A 27,500-nucleotide genomic window follows, 5' to 3' on the forward strand; every position below is an offset into this window, starting at 1 on the left:
ATAAATGTATACATATAAAATAAACAGAGTGCACGTAAAGTAAACGAACACTTCTAGGAGAGATCTCTCACGATGATAAAAGATAAACTTAGAAGAGAATTTCTCTTTCGATCTAACAATGAGCTATAATTAGAATTAACCTCAAGATAAATATCTAAAGACGTCGTTAAAAGAGCAAAAAAATGTCACCAAGAGGAAAAAGCGGCCATGGCAACGTTAATCTATTTTTTTCATAAATCGATCTTTCTCGATCATAGATGCACACATACACACACACACACGCGCGTGCATATCTCAAGAAATATATTTTAAGTACTAACTTCGATAACAAGGATTCAACCTTGTATTGTACGTACATGACCGATATAACTTCGCGACATAAATGAATGCGAATTAACCAGACGTCTTTGAATTAATTTTCCTACTGTCCAAGGTACTTCCTATAATACTTTTCAGCTTCTATCGCCAACAGTTTTCTTTTTTGTATAATAAAATATATACGAATACGAACTTTTTTTTTTTTTTTTTTTTTTTTTGGCAGTTGTAACTCGAAAATCATATAAAATTCGTTAGAATTAATTAGATTGATATGCTTGTATATATATATATAGAATGTTTCTAGAGTATTTAAAGTTAATTTTGAAAAAAAAGAGAAAGAGAAAGAGAGAGAGAGTTTTCGCCATGCTTTTTCGCATGTGGAAAATATTCGATATTATGTTGAAATTATTGAAGTTATTACGTTTTTCAATGATTCGAACAAATTTTAATATTCTTAAATTAATAAGAGATAAAATGTTTTCAACGTCTAAATATCTAGGATATGAACTATTATTTATAGCACTATGATTGAAATATTTTGTACATCATGTTGCATTCACAATTTAATTATTGAAATTAAATCGATATTCGTAAAAAAAAAAAAAAAAAAAAAAGAAGAAAAAAAAATTAAAAATGCGATCGTAGAAGAGAAAACGCAGTTTTTTAAAATTACATTGAAATGTTGATCGTGTTTAATGCGTGGGAGTAAATAATTTCTCAGTTTAAAAATGAAAGCATAACGAGAGGAAAGTCTCACGAAAGAAAAATCGAAAGTCGGTAACTAGCGAAATGTAACGAAATGGAATACATATAATTCGAACGAAATGGGAAACAGATTGAAATGCAATAGAAAATATCATATTACTACTCTAATGCAAAAACGATAAATAAAGCAACAACAGGAAGCTCGACGTGTGCCTACGTATAGAATAATATCGTCGAGTCGCGACATGTTTCGCGTTTTGTTTCCTACGATACCCAAGAGCTCGCAACGATATCTTGAAACGATATGAACGATAAGAAAATGATTTGACGATTATCGCGAGGTGTTGTTTTACGATTTCTGATAAAATGGGTATACGTAGGTAGTACGTTTCTCTTAAATTTGTTATTAATATCGCAATCGACGAATTTTAGAAAACGCTAATGAATGAAAAAATAAAAAATAATTATTAATTAAAAATTCTTCGAATAATATTAACGATCATTTCAATAAAATTAAAAATCATACGAATGGAAATTCAAAATTATTTAGATAAAATGAAAAATTTATACCTGTAAAATTTTACAATTATCTGACATAATATTTATTTATTGATATTCGAATGAGTGTTTGGAAAAAGAACAGTATATGTTGATGTTTAATAAAAATTTAAAAGAAAACGTAAAAAGAATTCATTACATGCTGTAGCAATTAAAGAAACAGCTGGTGGCCTACTTCCACTTTGAAAAATAAATAATAATTTAATTATTTAATTACTTCTTTAATTACTATAACGAACAGATGAATCACTTTTTACGTTTTTCTGTAAATTTTATGAAATGTAATACACGCCGATTCATTAATTTTTATAATAAAATTATAAAAAGTGAAAAGAAAAAAAGTAATCTTACGAGTAAAATTAAAAAGCTTATGAAATTATGAAACAGTATTTAAATATTGTTCATATCAAATTGAAAAGATTCTCGACAATCATACCTTGTTACCAGCCTCTGTTTTATTGTACCAAGTCTTCCGTCTTTTAATCGTCGCCGACATTTCGACCTTCTTCGAACGCACGATTTACTTTTTAATCTCGATAGAAGAATTTTTCTGATTGGTAAAACGATATTTAAATTTTTATTAAATAATCACTCTTGTCATTATCCCTTCATCGAAAATCCTTTTAATCAAACTAAGAAATTGCACGATTCGTAGAACCAGGTGTTTGTAGAAAGTGCACAATACGCAAATGTTTTTCGTGACGGATGACTTTAATTAATTCAATTAGTCCGATCGACGGTACGACAATTCAAACGTCAGTAGCGACACAAAAAACACACCTTTCTCTGAATTAAATTGCCTTTCGAAAGACACGTACTTTTACCTATTACGTCTTTATCTCTATACTTTCCATTTCTCAATAAAAGAAAATATATAGATACATATGTGCATAGATATATGAATTCGCGTGCATCTAATTACACTACCCTATTCCTAAAAATACAGGAGATATCAATTACTATCGTTTAAAATTGACGGCGTTGTCATCCTATTGTCACGATGCTTATTTCGTTATCATGAACTCGAAAAAATACGATAACGGTAATGAAACTTTTTTTTTTTTTTTTTTTTTTCTTCTTAATAATTACAAAAGAAAGAAATAAAAAAGAAAAAATAAAAGAAAACAGAAATAAAAGTCAGTAAAATAAATGATAAAACTACAACGTCAATGGAACAAAAATATCGTTACGTATCTCAATGTTTTATAATCTTCGTGGAATATTTGATGGAAACAACTGCTGAAGTAATTTCTTCTTAGTAAAAAAATAAAAAAAGAAGAACGACGAAAGAATTGGTTACGACGTATGTCTCGGACACTGATAATACCACGACGCTGGCTACCAGCAGAACTGGTATATCTTGGCATACCTTTCACGTTAAATACGCTTAGCCCGGTAGAAGTTAGAGCACCTCCCTATTGTACGAGCATTCTTGTTATGAAATGTGTGTGATAAGACGAATGCTCATACGCATGTATCTATATATGCATATATATATATATATATATATATATATATATACACATACATATGCATACGCGCAGGTGATACAGCACACATTATAAAAACGAACGGATATGGTGGACGATAATGTCGGCAAATGCAGCATATACTACACTGCAATGAATTCTATATCAAAAACGTGTAAAACTATAATAACGAGGACTAATTACATTCACTCGCTCGTTACTTTTCTGTTTTCATTTGATTATTATTATTCTACAACATATTATTTCATTACATTTTTGAGAAAATAATTGTTTTCTCGTTGTCCACTTTTGTTTCTCCTTTCAATGCCGAAAGTACATTGATATCTTTTAAAAAAAAAAAAAAATTAAAAAAAATCATATGAAATGATCAACGCATTACTTACAAATCCACCTGAAGCTTTGTCCCTTCTATTAGCCATATCGTAAACTTTTCTGATGAATGTATCTTCTTTGTTAAATTCCTTTAGCCTGTAATAAAAAGAGAAAAAAGAAATATACATTAGTCTAAAAACATATGAGTGGTCTCTTATACATTTTTACTTTGCAACTGGTTCAAACAAATAGTTGTATAAATTTTATAAAGATGATTATAAGTAAAGAAGACAAGTTATTAAAAAAACAAAAAAAAAAAAGAAGAAAAGAAAATTTAAGTATGTACACATTGTTGCATAGTGCCCTTTGAAAAAAGTATGAGAACATTAGCTGATCTGAAGTATCTATAGAATACTCTGACTAACTCTCTACCACTGAATTCTAAATTTAGATGAAATCTAACAGGTGGTTCTTGAGCCAATAGCTGGGTTAAAGCAAATTTTATTGACTTTAAACAGGTTGGAACACCATTAATATCGTTTACTCTTAGAACATAATATATGTATATATATAATATTCTTACATATTGGTCCATAAAAACAATAACTTTTTAATATGATATCTTTTACTGATATATTTTAATCTCATAAAGATAATATCTATAAAATTTAGTCCAAATTATATCCATCAATACATATATAAATCATATTTCTTTCTTTATATTAGTTTCGAATCTTAATGGCATCATATTATACGATTAATAACATAGCAGAAATCTTTTTACGAGGAAATCTATTATATGATAAAATGTGAGAGAACTATAAATGTAATATGAATAAAAAAATAACATTTCTTCAAACACTTGCTTGCATCATACTAACCGTGTGATATTATAATTTAAAAAAAAAAAGAAAAAAAAAAATCCAAATGATTAATATATAAAATTGATTTTAATCGTTATTATTTTAAATACGTTCCATAATGTGTAAACGAAAGGTAAGAACAATTTTAATTCAATACTCTGATCTTCGCGAAACCACTTGACCGATGTTGACAAGATACCTTAACCTAACAAGGACACTTCTCCGAAAATAAATTCGAAAAGTATTTGATCCGAAAATTCGATAATTCGCAAACAATTTAAGGATCATTAACGAACGATTATTTATCAATCCCGAACACACTTTATTTTTATTTTTATTTTTAATGGAAGAAACTTTCACATCGAACACTTACCCGTATCGGTGAAAAATCTGTCGGCTCGTTCGAAAAGACACCAATTTAGTTGTATGTGGCAATGCGACGACTTTGCGATTTATTATTCTTAAACTGTTGTTCACAACACGAAAGTAAATTTAAAGGTAACTATCACCGTTATTTACAAACTTCCCGGAAGGGGAAAGACCGATTGTACACATACATATACATATATATACATATAATATATATATATATATATTTCGCGGTTAACCCGGATAAATTAAAACGACCTTTTCCGTTATATTTTTATAAACATACATACACACACATATATATATTTACACACACGTTTAATTTCATTGGCGACGGTTAAACCATCCACACGTTTTTCAGCCTACATTTTAAATTAATTTCTACGCGAATATCGTATGATCATCATTACGTTGACACATTTCCGAGTTCGGTTAGGACAAAGCATCGGAGAATAAACTTGAAAACGCTCGTTATTACTCGTTGCGCTTGTTACAACGATTCCACATTACACGATGCGCTCTGCGAGGGAAATCGAAAGAGTGTTTTCTACGAGAGTAGATCTTCTAACACTCAATGTTTTCTTTCGTTATACGATGTCAAGCGCCATCTGACATATTAAAAATACAACTAAATTCCTCCCACCCTTTATTATCGAAAACAGCGAAATTTGTATAATAAAATTAATTGGTTCTAAAATTAATACTTATAATTTTGTTAATTTATAGATTATATACAATTTCTATAAAAATATTTTCTTATTTAATATAGTAGAAGAGTCCGAAATTGAAAAAGCAAAGTATCATCGTTAATTATTTTTATGATTTGAATAAGTTTAATACGAGTATTCCCTCGCAATAATATTTTATACTCTATGGAGAACGCTGTGTTATAGAAACATAAATGTAAGAATAACCAAGTATCAAAAAAGGCATTGCTATATATTTATAAGTATGATTTTAATAATTAAAAAAGATTAATGTATATATTGTTTAATGAAATATATATATAAGGTGAAGAAAATTTGATGTCATTCCTTCGTGTAATTTCGTCAGAATTCTTTTTTTTTATCATTTGTATTTAAACAGTAAAAATACAGTAAAATTTGTTAATGCTGCAATATAATGTCAAACACGATAAGTGGAAAGAATTTATTACGTCCTACCGGATTACAATGCAAAAATCTACACGAATATTTAAAATCACGTCCACCAGAAGTATTAAGTAAATTATATCATAATCCGCCTATATGTTTGGCTGTGTTTCGTGAATTGCCTGTGATAGCAAAACATTATATCATGAGATTATTATTCGTCGAACAAGCAGTTCCACAGGCAGTAATTGCTTCTTGGTGTTCTAAACTTTACCTTGAAGATCATCAAAAAGTAGTTGTAATTTTAAAAGAATTAAATATATGGAGAGAAACATCTTTACCTGGAGGATTACCAGGTTGGATTGTTCATGCATCTTTCAAAAAGAATTTGAAAATTGTTTTATTGGGAGGTGGTAAACCATGGACAATGTCAAATCAATTAGAAACTGACAGTAAACCTAGAGACGTAGCATTTTTAGATGCATACGCATTAGAAAGATGGGAATGTGTTTTACATTATATGGTTGGTTCTCAGCAACAAGAAGGTAAATTAATTTAACTATTATATAACTATTATATTAATGACAAATTAGATCTAAAAAATTTACTTTAGGTATCTCGGCTGATGCTGTGAGAATACTTTTGCACGCTGGTTTAATGAAACGAGATGAAGGTGATGGAAGTCCAATTATCACACAAGCAGGTTTTCAATTCTTATTGTTAGATACTGCATCACAGGTGTGGTACTTTATTCTTCAATATTTAGACACAATAGAAGCAAGAGGACTTAATTTAGTTGAATGTCTAACATTTCTATTTCAATTAAACTTTTCAACACTTGGTAAAGATTATAGTACTGAAGGAATGTCTGAAGGTTTATTAACATTTCTACAACATCTGAGAGAGTTTGGACTTGTTTATCAACGTAAACGAAAAGCCGGAAGGTTATTGAATTGAATTTAATTTTAATTATTTTCTTTTACATACTGATTTTTTAATTATCTGTTTTTCTCTTATTAGATTTTATCCAACACGTTTAGCATTAAACATAGCAACTGGACAAAATAAACCATTAGCTAAAGAAAGTGGAAAAGAAGGATATATAGTTGTTGAAACTAATTATAGAGTATACGCTTATACTAATTCAAATTTGCAAGTAGCTTTACTTGGATTATTTTGTGAAATGTTATATAGGTAGGTCTAAGAATTTTCATATAATCATAAAAATTATGTTTTTATTATTGCTAAGTAATAAATTACAGATTCCCAAACTTAGTGGTTTCAATATTAACGAGAGATTCAGTAAGGCAAGCTTTTAAAAGTGGAATTACTGCAGCACAGATCATAGGGTATGTAATTATAATTTATTTTCTTATTAATAATTTTAAACTAGATACTTATGTATTACACAGTAAAGTTAATTTGCGTTCTGCTATATTAACAGTTATTTACAGCAGCATGCACATAATAAAATGTTAGAGGCAGGCCCACCCACATTGCCTCCAACTATTGTGGATCAAATTAAGTTATGGGAAAACGAAAGAAATAGATTTTTGTTTAGCGAAGGAGTCCTATATAGTCAATTTCTTTCTCAGACTGATTTTGAAGTGCTTAGAAATCATGCACTTTCTACAGGTGTTCTGATCTGGCAAAATGACAGGTATAACTGGAAAAATAAATAATTATTTTGACTTTTTGATATTAATATGAATAGAATAATTTTTTATTATTAAGTATTTTTTTTATTTTTTACGCAGAAAACGAACAATGGTGGTAACAAAAGTGGGCCATGATGATGTGAAAAAATTTTGGAAAAGATATTCAAAAGGTTCCTCTTAAAAATTTAATATTAAATAACATTAATAGAAACAAATTAAAACCTGAAATATTACAAACGTTTTGCATTTTCATTAGGTTCCTTTGATAAAGATCTTTTTTTTTTTTTTCACATAAACTTAATGTACAAATACAATATAGGTATTAATATATTTCTTAGAATCAATAATGAAAATACATAAGATATACGATGTAACTCTAAGATTTTTATTCAGTAAAAACATTTACAAATAATACCGTGTAAAATATCTTAAAATAACGAAACTAAGTTGTACATAATTACTGAATTTTATTTCTTTTATTCTTGCATTTTTACAGTAAATGAATTCTGTCATATAAATAACAAAAAAAAAAAAAAAAAAAAAAAAAAAAAAATGTAATTTCCATTATATATATGACATCTGTGATCAATAAGATTTTAAGTTTTATTTTTTGCCCCCTTGTATTTATTTTATAATGATTGTAATTAGACTGCATGCTTACCAATACACCAATGTGATAGTGATAATTTCAAACTTTGTACCACACAATGTGTACAATTTTATATAAAAACGGTATTTTATGTCAAGGTTATCAATCCTTCACAGAAATACTTAGTCAGTATGTATCAATGTTTTAGCATCAATCCCAAATATTCGATGCTGAAGGAACTAGATGTCAGCGCTGCGGCGCTGCTTTTGGTTTAGGCATTTTAGACAATAACCCCTGTATCTCCTTCTTTTCATCATACGTTTTCCACAATTCATATAAATTTATGATATAACGTGCTATTTCTTGAATTTTTTCCATATCTGCATTTAATTCTGCAAACCATGATTTGAGATCTTTTTGTAATATTACACATGCAATCTGTAGGCATCCTATAATAGATTAATTTTGTATAAAAATTAGTTCAATTTGTTTGAAAAAAATTCATTATTACAATATATATATAATACTTGATAATTAATATAGTACTTACCAATGGCTATTTGATATGGTGGATAAAGTAGACAAACGTCTGTACGTAAACTATCATTAATAATACGCCAAGCTAACGTTAATAATTGATCATCTGGCCCTACATCTTGAATAAGAATTAAAAGAGGTCTGTATGGTTGATATACGATTAAACAACAATCTAAATGTTCCAAAAGATAAAATTCACATTCAAGAATATGATTTGTACGATATGGAAATTCTTGAGAGTATGCATAATTAAATTTATTTTTCACTGGAAAATGAAGAAAACGATAAATAAAAAATTATTTTAATTTAAATTAATTGTAAATATATATACCTTTTTTTTACATACCTACTGTTTGACAAGTTGTTATTAACCTTGTGTTAGAAATAACTCCAAATTCTTCAACTTTTGAAGCTAAAAAGACTGATGTTGGAGCTAATAATAAAGGATCGATACATTTTAAACTATTACGAGCATAGAACCTTTTGAAATACACTGTTGCAGTTGCAATTACTTGTTGCCTTAATTTTAATTGTTCACCTAATACTTGAATAACTAAAAGAAAAGATAGAGATACAAATAACAGAATAATATATATATATATATATATATATATATATTCATGTATTCTCAATATAATTTATGTAACATAAAATTGTATATTATGTTAAACTTACGATTAGAAAAAAAGATAAAAAGCTTTTGATATTCTTCTTCCGTTAAAATAGATAAATCATGTTGTCGTTCACGTACTAAGTCTTGTTTATCAAGTAACCACTGTTGACTACAAAGTAAAATAAGTTGTTTAACAATTTATTATTTAATTTATTAATAATTGAAGGTATATCTATAACTTACTGGTGAGAGCTCTGCCAAAAATTTCCTGCCATTCTTCGATATTTGATCACAATATTTTAATTACTAAAAGTAAACAATCATCAATGTATCAATTTCTAAAAAAATATAAACTTCACTTACTTATATGTTATATTTACATTTAAGCATATTATTACGAAGAAAGAAATATAATCCTCTTATTTTCAGATCAAATTATTGATATATCTCAAATTTGATTAAACAATATTTTTGTTTAACATGAAATGATTATTAATGATTACATATATGTACATGACAAAATCTTTCGCTTGAAGCATGTATGACTTCAGCGACAGGTATGGATAAAATATGAACTACAAAGACAAGCGAGGAACTGTCTCTCCAATTCATCTATCATATTAGTCTATAAGCTTGTATAGGTTATACCTCTCTCGCACGTAACATCGAATTAGTGTAAATTAGAATACATAATGTTAATAGTCTGTGAATTCGCACTTTTCATTCTCTCACATTTAAATTCTTCTTTAATAGTGATGTCCCAGTAATCCGTAATAGATTCAACGCAGTGCCTGTATGCATTTATTTTACGATATAAATGCATAAAGGGTAATAAATATAATTGATTCAAAGGCCCTATCCAAGGGTCCACTTGAGAAAAATTAAAATCATTAATCTAGAATAATTGTCCAAACTTTGATGAAAATAAGAAACCACAGAAGAATATTTAATTACAGCTGAAATTTTCATTTGAAACGAATAACACTCCTTAACGATTTTTGTCTTCTTATTTTTGTCACGCAACGCTCGATCCTCTTAAGTTTCGCTTTATCATCGATCGATAACGAAGAAATATATCCGGGGGGTCAGAAAACGAAAAACTTCGTTACCAATCACCGTATGTAAAAGAGAGATCTACCTTTATTCCTCAATTGGTAATGAAGAAATCAACCTTGCCAAGAAATCTATTTTCTGACCATATAAAACAGGAATCTTCCTTGTAATAATACTCTATTATTAACAGACATCGTTATATAATTTATCATAAATATTATAAAAAAAATATTTCTTTGAATATTAAAAGATGTAAGAAATGAATTTCAAAATTTAATTATTTACTACAGTGCATCAATAAGGAAGCAATTTAAGTTTATCGATAAAGAAGCTTCTACGTACAGTTCTATTTGAGCGTAATAACTTGAGGAATATAAAACATTAACGTATAACACCACGACTGCTGTACTTTTTGAGATCCCACCTCTTTTAGAAATATTGTGTTAATTTTTTTAAATCAGAAAATAATTTAAAAAATTCAGCAAGTTAATTCTTCTATAATATACACAATTAATGCTCTAAACAGTTTAGTATCGAGTTTCGAATCTTTTGATCTTAGTAAACATTGGACAAAAAGTTCTTTGCTATTTCTATTAGAGGGTTAAAGAGTTAAATATTACAATTATTGTAAAATTACGTGATGACGTTTATATTACGCTCCTTAACGTTAAAGAGTACATTAAAAAAGACACTTTTATCAATTGATTGTTTCAATAAGATGAGAAATTCATTAGTGCATGCATCGAAACGTAAGTTTTACTCAAATATTTGCATTAATTCAGATGGCGTTATTGATAATTCTTGGTATTAGCGCGAAAATCATATATACATACATATATGTTGTTAAAATAAAAAATAATTATGTTTATAGCGTTATTACATGGAGAATACGAAATGCAGGATCCAAAATCAGAAGCCGATATGTAGGTAAACTTAACATCTCACGTTAAAAATTTGTATTCAAATTATCAACTAATAACAAATTGTAATAAACATTCATATTTATTTTATGTACTTGTTATTTTATACTCCAGAGTAAATATTACATTTGTGGATAAAACAGGAAAAAAAATACCAGTAAAAGGTAAAATAGGAGATAATGTACTTTATTTAGCACATAGATATGGAATTGAAATGGAAGGGGCATGTGAAGCTTCTCTTGCTTGTACTACATGTCATGTATATGTACATTATGATTATTTAAATAAACTTCCACAAGCAGAGGAACAAGAAGAGGATCTATTGGATTTAGCACCTTTTTTAAAAGAAAATTCTAGATTAGGTATAATCTTCATATATTTTATAGAAATTATATTCAATTATCATTGTTCTTTTAAATTATATTTTCATGTTTTATTTTAGGTTGTCAAATAATATTATCTAAGGAATTGGATGGTATAGTATTAGAATTACCTAAAGCAACTAGAAACTTTTATGTTGATGGTCATACTCCAGCTCCACATTAAAATAGATATCATGTATAAATATATTTAATTAATTAATTAGTATATCTTAGCAAATGAATTTGCTAAAAAATATTCATAAATTGTATAAAAGATAGTTATATTATTTAAATAAATATGTTAATTTTCATAAATTAATATATTGTAATATATCTAATAATATTATATGTAAGATGATTTATATTTATCTAATGTCTCATTGTGATACAATATATTTTATTTTTCATACAGCTGGATTATGATACATATTTCTTTAATTACAATGATACAAGATTTAAACATTTATGATACAATGAATCCGTGAATTAAAATCTTACTCGTTGATCTTGCAGCATTTACATTGTGAGTGAGAATCACGTAGAACAAGTTTTTACAATCTAATCTCACATCACTTGAGTGCTGCCACAAACGTTTAACACTTGTTTTACTTTTGGCAGGCACTTTTGCGAATTATCCCAGTTTGATAATTTTTATAATAGCTTTGTGTGTATTTATATGTGCATATCCGTTAAAATTTATTTATTTGTGTAAATTTTTGCACATATCACTTTTGCCCACACGCACGCACGCGCGCACACATGCACGCATTCATATATTCATCTATTTGTATTAATGATTATTATCACCAATATATTTATCATTCTTGTACAAATTATATTATTTATATTTTCTCCCGATTAATTAATTATTATGATACGACACTTTTAAGATGTGCTTCAATTACATTAAACACTCATACTAAATCATTGAGAAAATTTAAATAGGATATTTTTCAGGCACGCTTCATTTGTCAATCTATAAAAACCGTAATACACATATTTCTCATTTGGTATAGATCATCACAACAAACTTACAGAAAAAGTAACTTTTGTACTTTTCTATAACCAAACAATTGGTATTAATACATACCACAAGATTGGTAATATACGAATGATATCTATAATAGAAATTATAATGGAATCAATATATATTTTATAAGAACAAGAATTAATGTAACAATTGAGTAATTGCGTGTTAAAAAAATACTTGCAATTATTGTTAATAAGTAAATTTTAAATTAGAAAGAAAAAAAAAGAGAGAAAAAAAAAAAAAGAAAAATAAGAAAAATATCAAAGCTCAAGAGATTACATTTAGATTAAATAATATATGCATTACCAAATATAACTTATACTTTCGTAAAATTGAGAATAACTTTATTATGCATACGTATCTATAAATAGTATGTCTAAAGTGCAAAGGTATGTATTATTGTAAATGAAACATAGTTTTTTTTATCGGACAGCAAATATTCATAAAGAAAAAAATATTATCTCGATTTTTATCAGATGATTGAAAAATATTGTAAAATAAAACAGAAAGAACGATCGTATTTATAATCTAATTTATGATTTTGCATGTATTAGTATATGATAAATAAGAAATCGTAAAAATAACGTAAACAATTATTATATTAATGAAAATAAAGATAATATATATATATATATATATATATATATATATATATATATATATATACATTTTTAAATATACTTTAGAAATCTTTGTACTCTAAATTTAGGTTAAATGAAAGATTATGAAATATTCGCAACTAATGAACAGAAGCTATTCATCGTAATTATATTAATATCATTTGATATTTCTTTTTTTTTTTTTTGTAATCATAAGCATTGATTTGCTTTATAAATAGAATTAAATTCACTAATTGCTAATCAAAATAAGTATTAATGAAAACCTCAAAATTACTGTATTTATTTAGGAACCAATTTTCTAATATGTTCTCTTTCTGCATTATATTATTATTTATATGTATACTATTTTAAAATGTAGTCAAATATAATTATTAAGTAAATTATTTAAAGATAGATATTCTAAAATATAATTAAAAATTGTGCATTCAAATGGACATAATGGAACACATCAATAAAATATGTACTAAAAATGGATGGATGTTTAAATCAGTGTTCATAAATATATGAACTGCTATGGAAAAATGCTAGCCATCATATGACATATAACATTTAGATATTTCAATAAAAACATTCAAATAAAACAAGCATGTATGTACAATAATAATACAGATGTACATACTTTTTGAATTTAAGAATAATAAATTTTCATTTTAGGAGGAAAATACAAATAGTTGTTTTGTATAAACTTTTGATACTTATTTTTTATGGCATATGAGAAGCAATGCATAAACATTACTATATTAATAGACTAGAAATATTGGACATAACAAAGTATTAATTATTTAAATAAGCATAGACGTGTACTATTCTTAAAATACATTCTTTGTCACTTTGTACAATTCTAAAATATATCATGCATTGCTGTTATTAATGTTTGCAGAACAATCACATGCTTGTAGTTTAATTATATAACAAATAACATATTTCTCGTAAATTGTTTCTACATATACATATGTATTGTTAGCAATTTTGTAGCAATCATTTCTTAAAAATAATATTGTAAATATTTTACAATATCAATAAGCTGATCATGAAGAACTATCTAGCACAACATTTTTAAGCTTTGGTTTAAAAAATATTTTACAATCTCTATATATACAATAATTCTCTTTATACATAGAGATGAATGTCAAGGTGATTTACATAATATGATAAACAAATATAAGAATCTTTGCGATGTTAAATTTGTGCTTAGCTGTTAAGTATAACAGTATGATCTATATTATGGCACTATTTATCTAAGAGTATCATGATTAAATGGCAAATCAATTTTTACAAATATTTAATCAGATCTGCAGGTATTTCTTCAACATGTCTTTTAAATATATATATATATATATATATATATATATATATATATACATATATATATATATATATATACATATATATATATACATATATATATACATATATATATATACATATATATATATACATACACATATATATACATACATACAGGATGTTTTTTTTCCGTCAAACTGCATTAGTATGTTTTACATAAGAATAAGAAAAAAGCATTATATAAATATACTTACAAATGCTTAGTTACAAAGTTATAGCAAAAATTAAATAAAATAATAACCGATTTATTGTTATTAATACGGTACTGTATTCATTACGTGAGGAGTAAACATAAATGTAACACATGAAGATTTTTCCTATGATTATTACTTGACAACGTCGAAAGTCATCAATGTATTTTCTGTTATTATTAGACTTGTATTTTTCATGATTCTTTTCGTATGAAAAATATGCAGATTTATATCTACGGCTACTATAATGAATAATAGTAAACATAATAGATCGCAGTACCGTATTAATAATAATTTAATTATTATTATAACTTTTTAACAAAGGATTTGTAAATCTATATTTAAATAAAAATTTTTTCGTATTTCTACTCATAATTTATACTACACAATTTGATAAAAAAAACTTGAAACACCCTGTATATATATGTATATATATATCCTTCTAACATAGTTATATATAAAGGATGAAGATAATAATTATTGCTTAAGCTAGCTGCTTCTTAATTTATATAAGATAAAATAAATTGGATCTACTTAAAGAATTGATACTACTAAAATGAAGCAGATCATAAATATATTTACAAACTTTTAATAAAACTGACTTGCAAATAAGGAAGAATTTATCATTTTTTATAAATACTTTAAATATACAATATTAATGCATATAATATATGAATAAATATCATCAAGAGAGCATAAGCATTAAAGAGAGCATTAAAATAAAATAGTTTATTATCATTAATAAGTATAAGTAAAAATTAAGATGATAATTATGAAATACTTTAAGTGCCATGAATAGTATTAAGAATCAGATCATTATTTAAATAGTAATGTTATATTTTAATGTTCTTTTTTAATATGTCATTACTCTTTATTAAATAATATTTAGACAAATTCAATTAATGATTATAAATCTTTTCTTTACATCAGGCACTGGTCACAAATATTTGTATTTGTTTTATGAAGAAGTAGTATTTGTTAAATATTAGCTACTGTTTGCATCTTATGAGACGCAGCCAGCTTTTGTCAATCTATTTTTATCGATAAAATACATAAAAATACACATAATATGTTCTAAAATATCACAAAATTTGTACAGTATAGGCACCCATAAAATGGTTTGCAACTTATAAGATTATTCAATCACCTTGACAATAATTTTTTTTATTTTTTAGGAAATCAATTATTTAAGTGACTGTAGCAGCAACATAGGATATATGCAAATATTGCAATGCTTTCCATCATATATTTTAACGAGATAATTTTCAACGGCTAATAAACGATAAATTCAGACCAATTTTACCTTATCTCAATTAACTTTACATTTTCGATTTACTCTTGTTTCCCCACTTTATTACACGCTAATAAGGGCTAGAAAATTAGCAAATACTGGCTTCAACTTGTTTAGTATAATCAGAACTTATGAATAGAACACATTCTTACACTTTCATTCTGACAATCGCAGCAATGCTCGATTCCAGTGTGGACATTGTGCTTCTATACACACATTACATGAGGCAGAGAATATTTCAAACTGGGAATAAAAAGTTTTTGAGTCATTTCACAGCTGCACTCTCATAATTTACACTTCTCATAATTTACACTTCTCATAATTTACACTCTCATAATGTACAACGCATAGTTGCTCAGTCCAATTGCTGCTATCCAAAGACCAATTGGTGGAAGTGTAAATACTATCTTACTTCCATCTTTCAATCGTTTAATATACAGTTGTGACTAAACAATTCATACTGCTAATAAAGTATACAAAATGTACGGAATATACACAGTGTGAAGGCTAAATGCAACATCTTGTGCTCGTATCATTTTCTTTATCAGTTAGATTTTCACAGATGATGTTGGTGAATCAGTGCGTGTACTGGAAGCTGTCTGCCCCTTTGATACCTCTGACAACGTCCCATACTCAGATCATGACATTCATACACATTAGCGACTGCACTACGCGATGATGAAAACTTGGTTGACTCAACTGAGTATGGAGCAGAGGTATCAAAGGGATCCTCCAGTTATTCCGTAGGATGATGACGACCTCCACACATTCCGCACGACATTCCACACCAATGAACAGCTCTGAGTGGGGGGTAAATCCATAAACAAGGAACGATCAGTGATAATAGTGCTAAACCAATCCATCTTCGTCCACATCCTTCTTCTGTACTACAGCTTAAATAAAATTATATATTAATTAAATATTAAGTAATCATATAATGCTTTAAATTAATGTCATAAAATTTTCATATTATATAGAGAATTATCCAATATACAATAATATTAATGAATGATGATAAATGCTCAAACTTACCTACAAGGATTTTGGGCAAAGTCACCTTCAGCATCGCTCATGCAATGATACAGCATACACTGAGCACATGATAAACAAGAAATTGTTGCTATTCCACGTCTAATAGGATCAGGTGCATACTCGCAAGATCCCCTAGGATTGTGCTGCTCAGAATATAATTCTTGGCAATGTTTACATCGTAACCGAAGATTACGTTTAATAGTATTTTTTGAAGGTTGAGACACTATAATGTCGGGTTTTTTCAAAGAACTTGCAGTATTGTGCCTGTCTAATCTATCACTTTTATGATCATCGACGATGGGATATAAATATTCATGATTAACTGTTGTGAGATGCACATAGGAATTATCAGATCCAATATCTGCAGTTGATGTTAAAGGATGTTGAGATAGTGGTACTTTGTTGGTAGATCCACCAATGTAATGAATAGGTTTGTATGAATCAAGAAGATCTGAACACTGAGAATGGTAATTAGGTACACGAACTACTCCACGAGACGTATCCGAAGATGGACGTGGATCTAGAGGATCCACAGGTAGATTTAAGGTCTGTAAAATCAAACAAATATTAATTGAGTACCAAATACTTAATTTAAAATATTTTAGTTCTTACCATAAAAACATCTTCATCGCCGCCATCTGCTGAATTGGTGCACAATGTAGATTCCGCAAGTCCTATAATATTAATAACAAAATACTAATAAATTTAATTATTTAATAATTGTACAGCTAACAATGATAGACTACATATTCTTTTGTACAGCTTACCAGATGTACAATCCACATAAAAATGCAGCAAAATAACGAGCGCAACAAAATTAATAATTAATGATATATCACTATTTATTGTATATTTGTTATTACAGATTTACTATTTAAGATAACAAAATAATAAACTTGTATACTGAATGTGTTCTTAATAATAATTATTTGTTTATATATATATATATATATATATATATATATATATATATATATAATTTTGTTTATATATAAATAAATAATTGTTTATTTTTTTTAAATCTTCAGAAGAAAAAAATCACTTTATAATACTAAAAACACATTTTAAATACAAAGCATAAAAAGTAACACAGTATCTTTAATATAATTAACATGCTTTAAAATTTAAATTATTAATATATATTACTATAGATCTTACCTTCCAATAATTCTTCCACCGCAGTACGTACACCTTTATCAAATGCTCTTGCATCTGCTGCTGTTTGAAATGTTAATCCAAATTTTTTCTCTCCTGTCCGCCAATGGTGAAAAGTTGGCATTACCTTATTATATTCAAAATCTTTTTTAATAGTACAACTAAGAACAACCTACAAAAGTAAAGAATATATAAAAATATATTATAGTATGATAATAAAACACTTAACATTATGATTTGCTATTAAAATACAAAGCTATATTTGTTATTAAATTACCAAGCAATATTACCGATTGATCAGTGATACGTTTCCCATAGATAAGATATTCGTGTTTTCTTTTTGTCGCACTAGGTGGAGAAGTACTAGATCCATGACCTTGTGCATTGACAGTTGTACTCGAAAGAGAATTGGTGGTCGAAGTTGTAGTGGTAACATTCGAAGTAGAGATGCTTGTACCATTCGTGTTATTAGATTGATGTCCACCTACTGAGGTTGCTCTACGTCTGACTGAAACATTAGCTAAGCCACCACCGCTCAGAGGAACCCATCCACCAGAACTGTCATCTCTTGTCATTACTTGGGCACGAACCCTCACTAAGTAGTTACCACTAAAAAACAATAATCAAAGATCAATTTGAGAGAAATCTTACATTTATTGCTATTTATATATATATATATATATATATATATAAGCAGTTTTCTAATAACAGGATTCAATATTTAAAAATAAGACAAATAGTTCATATAAGCGTATGTCCAATATAACTATCTTTTCAAATTATAGTCAGTTTAATTTATCAACAGAATTAAAATAATTAAGATTACAAGAAGTACTCAAAATGATTATCTTTAACTTGAATACAGATTTACATATTATCATAGATTGCTTGATTTTTTCAAAAATCTTAAGCAGTGCTCGAATTTACTAGCAATCTTGCTCAGAACATTCCTCAAAATATCTTGACATTATTAATGGATGAATTTTAGATATTCTTAAAGTAATAATCAAATGGATTTAAATCTAGAGAGAAAGTTAACCAGAAAATAAAACTTGGTCAGCCTGCTATCTTACATACTACTACGTTAATAGCTCTAACATACAATACAAATACTTTACTTTCGCTCAGCACAAGATAAAAACCATATAACTCCTTATAACAGAAGAAACACGTGTCTATATTTATACATTATCAAGACCTTAAGTTTTTTAAATTTTGTAAATCGATATTCAAGTAACTCAAAAACTCAGAAACTTATAAAAAAGGTAATATTGGACATATGTTTATATGAACTTTTTTTCTTGTTTCTTATACTAAATCCATTATTAGTAATATTTCTCACTTATTAGGAAATATCCTATATATAACAAGAAAAATTGTATCGTGGAAAAGAAAAATTTAACGAGTTTTATGTAAAATTCGTCGAACGTAATTGAAAATACTTTATATATGAAATGACATCATAAAACGTGTCAATCAATAAAATTATTAAAATTCGAAAAAAACATCCTTCCGAAAGTAAAAATGATAGGAAAGAAGGATTTCAATTTAAATGTATTTCATCTAATCACCGGTAAAATAATCAAAGAATCGTCAGTGATACAACTACATAGCAGATGTTACACGCTGACATCGATTCAATGAATGAACAGTCAGCCATGCACGAACACACCGGATGACACACCACACGTACGTAAAAAGGAGAACATACGACATACATTTACATCTGTAAATTCGTAGGAGGAGCGTTAAAAAGATAACGTGAGAGATTCCCGAAAGAGGGGGAATTTAACGGTCGTGAAAAAGTCGCACAATATGAATAAAAAAAAAAAAGTGCAAGGGGGGGGGATACTATGGAAAGCGCGACACAGGAAAGAGAGAGATAGAGAGAGAGAGAGAGAGAGAGAGAGAGAGAGAGAGAGAGAGAGAGAGAGAGAGAGAGAGAGCAAGAAAGAAAGAAAGAAAGAGAAAGAAGAGTGAACGTCTCTTTGGACGATGTGTACGAAATGCATACTACTTAAAACATGGTGGGGACGCACGGTCTCATAAAAAGCGCAGTAACGTAATGAATGTTTCGTCTTTCCGTGCGGAACCATCGTCATACGTAAAGTGGTACGGTAGTATTAAAGAGAAAGAGCAAGTGAGAAGAGAAAGGGAGAAAAAGAAAGAGAGAGAGAAAGAGAAAGAGAGAGAGAGATTACTTACTCCTCTGACGACTCTGTCATGATTCGAGCAGTCGAAGCCTTTACTCAATGCCCACTTTTTCCCACACTTCACCATTTTCGTTGCATTGAAAAGACATTCGGTCGCGATTCTGTTTGTGGAGCTTTTTTAGGCTAGTGCCAAGCACAGGAAGCGCCCCAGACCTCCTCCCTCTCGCAGTCCCCGTAGAGTTCATCCCCACGCCTGACCTCAGACGACGAACAGTCCACGCCTGCTCCCTTTCGCATCCTCGATCGCGCATTTCATTTTAAAGCCAAATCCATCTCCAACCTGTTCTCCGACGATCGTCGTAAATAGGATGAGAAAGGAAATACACTAACATTATATATATATATATATATATATATATATGTATATATATATATATACGTATACGTATATATGTTAAAATGTGTATGTATGTATGTATGATGTATGTAAGTATATATATGTATATATATATATATATATATATATATATATGCTACGTAAATGTGGATAACCGAAAGGAAGGACGACGAAGACGATCCTCGATGAACGATCGTCGTTTACAAACGTGAATTTTCTCTCGACCGCGACGTGACACTTGCGAGGAATATGTGTACTAGTCGAATAGAATCGAGACAAGCGAACACCCGTACACCGCCACCACCACCCGCCACCCGCCACCAAAGCCGCCACCACCGTCGCCGTCACCGCCACCTCGCATACACGCGCACACGCACACTCCTTTGCCCCACAGATGCAATTGACTATATAGTGAATATATCGACTCTTACGGTGGAAGCCACCGGTCTCTGCGCAACAGGATTCATTCATCGATGTTCGCTCACGCTTTAGACAAGGAGAAAGAGAGATAGAGAGAGAGAGAGAGAAAGAGAAAGAGAAAGAGAAAGAGAAGAGAGAGAGAGAGAGAGAGAGAGAGAGAGAGAGGTAGAGGGACTTGTGCTTTGCGATTAAAGCGCACACCAACGAACTGCCCTCTTCTCACTACTCTCGATTACCGTCTATGGCCTGATCGTTATATCCTTCCTTATGTTTCACTTTTCTCTTCCTTTATATGTCTATATTTGGTTTTCGTTTCAGGGTAGACATAAAAAAAAAAAAAAAAAAAAAAGAGAAATTCATCCGTAATATCGTCGCTGCAGAGTTACGTCGGTGTTTTTTCTTTTCTTTTTTTTTTTTTTTTCTTTCTTTCTACATGGAAAATACGAAACGATGTCTTTCAAGGATGGAAAATTATTCGAAGGAATGTAAATATTTGTTTTAAATGGTGTAAAAAGAATTTAGATATAATAACAATTGTGCCAATGAAATCTTCGTTAGATTTGTATTATTTCAATTATAATAATAATTGTATCATTAGATTTTGTTTGTATTCATTGATATTCATAGTTCTAAATTGTCGCTATATATCATGGTTCAAATTTTCTTTTGGCTACTATTGCGAATTATTAATTTTCTTTGAATGTAGAAAACTATTATTATATACATACATTATTTTTTAATTATTTATTTAATAAAGACTATATAACCGTGGATAGCAGATTAAGAATCAACTTCATTTCAATCTAATAAACGCGGGCAAATGGACGCCATTTTATTTCTATTTCCTCATTGTTAAAATTTCCGCCTTCTCATTGGTTGTTTGATAGGATGTATCAAATAAATATTTTTTAACATACCTGCTTTTTTTTCGATATCGTGACAATTTTACTATTGTCAATCGAATATCATAATTAGACAATAGTATATTATTCATTATTTTTTATTTATTTTGCAAGTGTATGTAAGCCTTTATACGCATATCATTTATGATTGGACCGTTTGATACCAATTCTAAAATGTATCTGACCTATCAACGTGCATCGTTAATAAGATATATATCTAATTATATCATATTGTATCTATAAATGGACAACTAAGTATATATACGAATATAAATCGTTGTTTTTTTATTGAAAAGGAATTCAATATTTTTATATGCATTTACATTTTACATATACTTGTTCAATTGAAAGGAGTATTATTTTTTTATGAAATATGTTCTTATGAAATGATTATAGACATTAACACTTGTTATTGATATACAATTCATATGATTTATTAAAATATATTGAAGTTATTTATATTTTTGAAATATAATAATATTCAAATTCATAGAATGTATTATGCCAATTTTTATCGATATATTATGATTGATTAAATATAAATCATTGTTTTAATAGACGTAGAAACATATCCGTCTTAGCTTTTAATAAGTTTTATATGATATTTTTATGAGTCGTGCCGGCCATTGCGCGGTCGTGTTTTGGTCCTAGAAAGATGGCTGACTCTTGTTTTCACGATTCTTCGTATAATATACGGTGGTTTGAAATACATTACGAAAGTTAACGTACTGTGCATCAAATAATTTCATTTATTCGGCAATAGGATTGTGTTATATTAACAGACTGAATTTTTTGCCCCTTATATTCTTCAGGTTTACGTCAATTGCGACGTCTTAAGCGTGTCGGTCTTGTAAGTTTTAATTTTATAGTTTGTAAATGATTTTTAATGTTTCATCGATTGTGTATATGAAGGAAAAGTGAAACTGAAGAACGTTGCCTAATTGAAAAAATGAATTGTGATTTAATAATCAATTTTATTTTTGGTTGTATTAGCTGTTGATCTATTAGTAATAACTATTTGGTTAGGTTGGTGTGCTAGGTAAGCGACTTACTTATGATACCTGAACGTTTTATTCCGTGTTCCTTTCGGTGGTTCACGTTAAAAAATGCAGTGGAATTAAATTTTTGAACTATCAAACGAGTTGATGATTCGTCAACAAAATGGCAACAAGTGATTTTGATGTGGAGCTCTTTGAGCGAAGACTTCATACATTAAAGGATTCACAAGAATCTATACAAGGTCTTTCAGCATGGTGTCTTGAAAGACGACAACATCATAAGAAGATTGTTGCTACTTGGTTACAAGTTTTAAAGAAGGGTAAGTTATATGTTACATTGAAAATTTATAATCAGAGATTTAATATAGATATTAAATTTTTAATTATATTACAAGCATTTGTGTATTTGTTATATCAAGATATATACGTTTCTTTATATTATGATCTATTACAAAAGATTGATATTTATATAAATATTGATATTAAGTAATTAATAACGTGATTTTTATGTGATAGTAAAAGTGGAACATCGTCTTACGCTCTTTTACTTGGCTAATGATGTTATTCAATACTCCAAGAGAAAAAATTTTGAATTTGTGGAATCTTGGGGTACTACATTACAACGTGCTACCACAATGGTCAGGGATGAAAAAGTCAAACATCGTATATTGCGAATATTTAAGATCTGGGATCAGAGACAAGTATACGATGAGGAGTTTCTTGCTGATTTATCTGGTTTAATATCAGCTGCTCCAAAGAAAAAAGTAGAACCACAACCTGCTGCAGCACCAGAAGAGTTTCAAGCCGCATTATTGATTTCTACTATGAGATCATGTGCAACTCTAGAACAAGCAACAGATGCCAGGTTACGTGACTTAAGAGACAGTAATATAGATATAGAAAATGCAGAAGAGCTTTGTGCATCCTTGAAGGATCGAAGACGTGTTGAAGATGCTGAGAAAGAAGTTGATTTGGCAGTAAGAAATGTTGAAAATTATGTACGTGCATTAGAAGCTGAAATTAGAGAAAGAACTCAAGTTCTTGAATTACTTGAACAAGCGGATCAGTTTTATGAGACTCAACGTGGTGAAGTTAAAATAGTAACAAATGCAAGTACATTTTATCAATAGATAAACGTTCTGTTTAGTATATAAAATAGAAAAACAATTCAAAAAGTTTTTTTTTTAGTCATTAATCAATATATTTACACATAGGCATATCGCAACTTTGGGAGTCGGGTGAAAAACTTGAAAAAGAAATTGGATGAATTATTACCAACATTGGTCTCTCCTATTCCATCACCCGATGTGAATGCTCCATCTCCAAGTCCTGATAGCGATATAGAGCTACCAGGGGATGAAAATCAAGCTACAAATCAGTCTGCAATTATAGAAGTAGCACCTCCATCTATTTATGGTTCATACACTCATGATTATGACCCTGTCCCTGTTCCTGCTCCGGAGTTAACACAGGGACATGAATCTGGAGACTTTACTAATAATTTTTCATCGTTTATGGGAGGGAATGTAGATTTTGGTAATATGGTGAGATATAGTTTTCTCATATGATTATGCTTTTATGTATGTACAAATGATTATATATTATATGTTTTCATAGAGAAATTTGTTTAATGAAAGATCTACAACACCTACTATGATGACACAACAGTATAGTGATTCATTAGAGGTAAGTTGTAATGTATTGATACATGGAATATCTATCAGTATTTAAATTTATTTAATTCTGTTAGCCAAAGCCAATAGAAGTGATCAATATGAGGCCCTCCAAAAGTGAAAACAATGAAGATTTCAATATATCTAGTTTTTTGAAAACTGTCCTTCCTTCATCAGAGGGCACACAAGATCCTGGTGGTATACCAGGTCTAGGTTTAGATATTTCTGATCCTCAAGTGGGATCTCCCCAGCGTCCTAATTATAGACATTCACCTGCATTAGGGCAGCTTCCTGTGACTCCTACGCTCTCACGAATGATGAGTGCTCAGGGTTCATCTCTCGGCACTTTAAATAATTGTCCAATGAACCACAGCACTCCTATTTCCGTTCGTAACTTACCTACCGAATCACACACTCCTTCTCCATATTCCAGTCAAAATAGTCAAAGTAATATCACTGTGCCGTTTGATGGTTCTACTAATGCGAATGTAGTAAATCCTTTACCTCCTCCACCTCTCCCACCACCTATTTTTCTCGACGACGAAAACTGCTACAATAAGCTGCCACCTAAATTTCCTACATGGACTTCTTCAACTGAAATCAAAGAACCAGCAAAATGGGAAGAAAAGGGTATGGACAATATAAAAAATAAATAAAATCAATTTTCTGTTGTAATTGGAATTACTATAAAGAATACAGTATAGTGTATTATGTATCTTCAGGTAAAAATAGTATGAATCCATCTTGGCCTGGTGAAAATGACGAAAAAAATAAGACTTCATGGATAGATGGTGCTAGTGACAGATGGGAGTCCAGTAATGACTCTGTTTGGCCTAATAATATAAGAGGGAAAAGTGAAATTCTTTCTGAGACTCCAGAATCACCACCAATGTATGAAAAAACTGGTTTTGCCGATCCTGTTGAGTACAATGATTCACAACCTCAAGAACCTCTTCTTAGTAGTGCTGGAGATGTAGATCATAGGTAGTGTATTAACGATTTTTATTCTCTCATTAAATCATGGATATATCTTTTATTACTATGTATATATAGGGTGATACCAATACCATTAACATCTGAGAATCAATTACCATACAGTCTAATAAAGGCAGCAGATGTTGATCATCGCAATTTGATAAGTCTCACAGGAAGTCCTGCAAATCATAATACCATTAATGATACCACCTTGAATGTATTACCAAATAATAATACCTTATGGTCCACAAGTGACCAGGATTATCGGTGAGGATTTGTTATGTAATTATTACATTTATTTTATACAAATTCTTACGCGTGTATACATAATATACTTTATATCTTGTCGTAATTTAGACAACACATGCAGCCTGGCGATATTGTGGAGAGCGTTGATATGGAAATGTCGGACGACGAAGCGGATAATAAACCGAAAGGAAGAATATTAGTTGATGTTCGATCTCAAGATCGTGATATGAGAGCAATGAATCCAGCGCAATCTGGGCAGACTCAACATTTAGATATGGACATGCGTATGATACCACTACCTTCTTCTCAAATGTCAGTACCACGAGGTCAAATGCTGCAAGACGTTCATGTTATTCACCCTGGGCCGCCTCCACCACCGCCACCACCGCAGTTTCATCAACCTCAAAACAACTTTCATCAAACTCAAGGAGAGTTTCATCATAATGCGCCAGTGGACTTTCATCCGAATCAAGCGAATTTCCATCAAAATCGACCACCTCCAAATTTTCTTCAGAATCAGCAAGAATTTCTTCCAGGGCAGCAAGGTTTTCACGAGGTTCATCAACAGGCTCAGCAAGAATTTGAATATCATGACAATCAACATAACATTAGATCGAATCAAGATTTCCACGGAGAATCACAATTGCGCAACAGGTATCAACCAACGGACCATCAACATCGCGATGCTCCAAATTTTCATAGAAATGAAAGGAGTGGCCGCGGTGGTCGAGGGTTTCCAAGGAATCGACGAGAAAGATATTCCGATGATCATAATCATAAGCAGCGTACTCCCACAGGTATCCGAAAATCGAGGTCTCAGGAACAACAGCAGCAACAGCAACAACCGCAACAACCGCAACAACTACAACAACCACAACAACCGCAACAACCACAGCAACCGCAGCAACCGCAACAACCGCAACAACCGCAGCAACCGCAACAACAACAACAGCAGCAGCAGCAACAACAGCAGCAGCAGCAGCAGCAGCAACAACAACAACCACAACAACAACAGCAACAACAACAACAACAGCAACAACAACAACAACAACGCTCGTCGCCAGAAATTCTTCCAAATAGTCGTCCTTTGTTATTACAACCACCTGAAACGGTCGTTATTCTTGATGACGAAGGCATGCCCATAGCTATGCCTGATTTTGAACAAGGTGAGACACCAGCAGGTATGCAAGTTCTTCAAAATTCATCGCAAGAGAAAATCTGTTCATTATCAATCGAAGATCACAGAACGCAGCAGGATTTATCGAGTTCACGTAACTCCGAACACAGTTCTTCCGGTTATCCTGCTGGATTAGATCACGCATTGACGAACGAAGAGTTGATCAAAGGTGACTCCGATAATAATCAGGAACAATCACCTCAAGAATCTGCAATCTCGTCGGAAGAAACAAAGAATCCTCGCGATGATCAGTACACCTCCGTGTCGGAATATACGGAACACGTAAATTCAGAATCTAGTCTGACGGAGAAAAGAATCGGCGATAACAATTCCTCATTGGAAAATCAAGCTCAAGAAGATTTTACGGACGCGCCTCAGCTGTCAGAACAGTTAGAGGTTTTGATTGGATCTAATGCAACATCCTCGAATGATCTGAAGAGACCGTCGACGAA

General features: G+C 29.8%; 6 protein-coding genes across 26 annotated transcripts in view; 3 read left to right on the top strand and 3 right to left on the bottom strand.

Moving 5' to 3' along the window:
* The window catches only part of LOC124949507 (protein diaphanous), a 29,333-nt gene extending 24,182 nt beyond the window's left edge, over window positions 1-5,151 (bottom strand). Inside the window, exons 1-2 of one of the 4 annotated variants that reach the window (XM_047494661.1) lie at window positions 4,620-5,151; window positions 3,455-3,539 (exon numbers count right to left, since the gene is read on the bottom strand). In XM_047494661.1, coding sequence (XP_047350617.1) covers window positions 3,455-3,490 — 36 coding nt within the window. In that variant the 5' untranslated portion in view covers window positions 3,491-3,539; window positions 4,620-5,151. Of the gene's footprint in view, window positions 1-2,017; window positions 2,934-3,454; window positions 3,540-4,619 lie in introns of those variants that run through there. The other 3 variants (XM_047494664.1, XM_047494663.1, XM_047494659.1) reach the window with 3 other exon arrangements.
* A 317-nt stretch (window positions 5,152-5,468) lies between these two features.
* Window positions 5,469-7,821, top strand: LOC124949511 (general transcription factor IIH subunit 4). Of its 3 annotated transcripts, XM_047494689.1 has the most exons (6): window positions 5,470-6,251; window positions 6,320-6,650; window positions 6,727-6,900; window positions 6,969-7,055; window positions 7,151-7,366; window positions 7,464-7,821. In XM_047494689.1, exons 1-6 carry the CDS (start codon window positions 5,738-5,740, stop codon window positions 7,543-7,545), a joined length of 1,404 nt encoding a protein of 467 aa, XP_047350645.1. In that variant the 5' UTR covers window positions 5,470-5,737; the 3' UTR covers window positions 7,546-7,821. The 3 variants fall into 3 exon arrangements, with proteins under 3 accessions (XP_047350646.1, XP_047350647.1, XP_047350645.1); XM_047494690.1 differs by lacking the exon at window positions 7,464-7,821 and having other exon boundaries at window positions 5,469-6,251; window positions 7,161-7,330; XM_047494691.1 differs by lacking the exon at window positions 7,464-7,821 and having other exon boundaries at window positions 5,469-6,251; window positions 7,164-7,330.
* On the bottom strand, window positions 6,922-10,146 carry LOC124949515 (cyclin-C). 6 transcript variants are annotated; one of them, XR_007101086.1, is made up of 7 exons: window positions 9,836-10,141; window positions 9,347-9,409; window positions 9,166-9,272; window positions 8,837-9,043; window positions 8,504-8,755; window positions 8,026-8,402; window positions 6,922-7,372 (listed from the first exon to the last, which is right to left on the bottom strand). XR_007101086.1 is itself a non-coding variant. In XM_047494707.1 (6 exons), exons 2-6 carry the CDS (start codon window positions 9,376-9,378, stop codon window positions 8,200-8,202), a joined length of 744 nt encoding a protein of 247 aa, XP_047350663.1. In that variant the 5' UTR covers window positions 9,379-9,409; window positions 9,836-10,146; the 3' UTR covers window positions 7,668-8,199. The 6 variants fall into 6 exon arrangements, 5 of the variants coding, with proteins under 5 accessions (XP_047350663.1, XP_047350662.1, XP_047350659.1 ...); XM_047494707.1 differs by lacking the exon at window positions 6,922-7,372 and having other exon boundaries at window positions 7,668-8,345; window positions 9,836-10,146; XM_047494706.1 differs by lacking the exon at window positions 6,922-7,372 and having other exon boundaries at window positions 7,705-8,402; window positions 9,752-10,142.
* A 546-nt stretch (window positions 10,147-10,692) lies between these two features.
* On the top strand, window positions 10,693-13,073 carry LOC124949516 (adrenodoxin-like protein 1, mitochondrial). Of its 2 annotated transcripts, none has more exons than XM_047494708.1 (4): window positions 10,693-10,905; window positions 11,028-11,079; window positions 11,191-11,438; window positions 11,519-13,073. In XM_047494708.1, exons 1-4 carry the CDS (start codon window positions 10,797-10,799, stop codon window positions 11,620-11,622), a joined length of 513 nt encoding a protein of 170 aa, XP_047350664.1. In that variant the 5' UTR covers window positions 10,693-10,796; the 3' UTR covers window positions 11,623-13,073. The 2 variants fall into 2 exon arrangements, with proteins under 2 accessions (XP_047350664.1, XP_047350665.1); XM_047494709.1 differs by having other exon boundaries at window positions 10,721-10,905; window positions 11,028-11,083.
* Window positions 13,074-15,772: 2,699 nt separating this feature from the next.
* Window positions 15,773-21,103, bottom strand: LOC124949202 (sprouty-related, EVH1 domain-containing protein 1). 9 transcript variants are annotated; one of them, XM_047493900.1, is made up of 7 exons: window positions 21,086-21,103; window positions 20,310-20,597; window positions 18,395-18,713; window positions 18,108-18,276; window positions 17,562-17,623; window positions 16,950-17,497; window positions 15,773-16,810 (listed from the first exon to the last, which is right to left on the bottom strand). In XM_047493900.1, exons 2-7 carry the CDS (start codon window positions 20,327-20,329, stop codon window positions 16,654-16,656), a joined length of 1,275 nt encoding a protein of 424 aa, XP_047349856.1. In that variant the 5' UTR covers window positions 20,330-20,597; window positions 21,086-21,103; the 3' UTR covers window positions 15,773-16,653. The 9 variants fall into 9 exon arrangements, with proteins under 9 accessions (XP_047349856.1, XP_047349855.1, XP_047349854.1 ...); XM_047493899.1 differs by lacking the exon at window positions 21,086-21,103 and adding an exon at window positions 20,863-21,075; XM_047493898.1 differs by lacking the exon at window positions 21,086-21,103 and adding an exon at window positions 20,810-21,075.
* Window positions 21,104-22,595: 1,492 nt separating this feature from the next.
* The window catches only part of LOC124949181 (nuclear receptor coactivator 6), a 7,645-nt gene continuing 2,740 nt past the window's right edge, over window positions 22,596-27,500 (top strand). Inside the window, exons 1-8 of one of the 2 annotated variants that reach the window (XM_047493852.1) lie at window positions 22,596-23,294; window positions 23,491-24,083; window positions 24,189-24,518; window positions 24,592-24,660; window positions 24,725-25,277; window positions 25,370-25,631; window positions 25,701-25,889; window positions 25,980-27,500. The exon at window positions 25,980-27,500 is cut by the window's right edge and continues 2,740 nt beyond it. In XM_047493852.1, the coding sequence (XP_047349808.1) occupies window positions 23,138-23,294; window positions 23,491-24,083; window positions 24,189-24,518; window positions 24,592-24,660; window positions 24,725-25,277; window positions 25,370-25,631; window positions 25,701-25,889; window positions 25,980-27,500 (3,674 nt within the window). In that variant the 5' untranslated portion in view covers window positions 22,596-23,137. The remainder of the gene's footprint in view (window positions 23,295-23,490; window positions 24,084-24,188; window positions 24,519-24,591; window positions 24,661-24,724; window positions 25,278-25,369; window positions 25,632-25,700; window positions 25,890-25,979) is intronic. The other variant, XM_047493853.1, reaches the window with a different exon arrangement.

This window comes from Vespa velutina, chromosome 5 (genome assembly GCF_912470025.1).
Source record: "Vespa velutina chromosome 5, iVesVel2.1, whole genome shotgun sequence".
In the NCBI taxonomy this organism is placed as follows: domain Eukaryota; kingdom Metazoa; phylum Arthropoda; class Insecta; order Hymenoptera; family Vespidae; genus Vespa; species Vespa velutina.

Excerpts from the sequence above, each read along its gene's own strand:
- LOC124949511 (XM_047494689.1), top strand. The coding sequence starts at position 5,738 with ATGTCAAACACGATAAGTGGAAAGAATTTATTACGTCCTACCGGATTA. Across the intron at positions 7,056-7,150 it reads ACTGCAGCACAGATCATAGG|TTATTTACAGCAGCATGCAC; the intron begins GTATGTAATTAT and ends CTATATTAACAG. Across the intron at positions 7,367-7,463 it reads CTGATCTGGCAAAATGACAG|AAAACGAACAATGGTGGTAA; the intron begins GTATAACTGGAA and ends TTTTTTACGCAG.
- LOC124949515 (XM_047494706.1), bottom strand. The coding sequence starts at position 9,378 with ATGGCAGGAAATTTTTGGCAGAGCTCTCACCA. Across the intron at positions 8,756-8,836 it reads AACAACTTGTCAAACAGTAG|TGAAAAATAAATTTAATTAT; the intron begins GTATGTAAAAAA and ends TTCATTTTCCAG. Across the intron at positions 8,403-8,503 it reads ACCATATCAAATAGCCATTG|GATGCCTACAGATTGCATGT; the intron begins GTAAGTACTATA and ends AATCTATTATAG.
- LOC124949516 (XM_047494708.1), top strand. The coding sequence starts at position 10,797 with ATGACGTTTATATTACGCTCCTTAACGTTAAAGAGTACATTAAAAAAG. Across the intron at positions 10,906-11,027 it reads ATTAGTGCATGCATCGAAAC|CGTTATTACATGGAGAATAC; the intron begins GTAAGTTTTACT and ends TTATGTTTATAG. Across the intron at positions 11,439-11,518 it reads AAAAGAAAATTCTAGATTAG|GTTGTCAAATAATATTATCT; the intron begins GTATAATCTTCA and ends GTTTTATTTTAG.
- LOC124949202 (XM_047493900.1), bottom strand. The coding sequence starts at position 20,329 with ATGACAGAGTCGTCAGAGGA. Across the intron at positions 18,277-18,394 it reads AACGTATCACTGATCAATCG|GTTGTTCTTAGTTGTACTAT; the intron begins GTAATATTGCTT and ends TTACTTTTGTAG. Across the intron at positions 17,624-18,107 it reads GGTGGAAGAATTATTGGAAG|GACTTGCGGAATCTACATTG; the intron begins GTAAGATCTATA and ends TTAATATTATAG.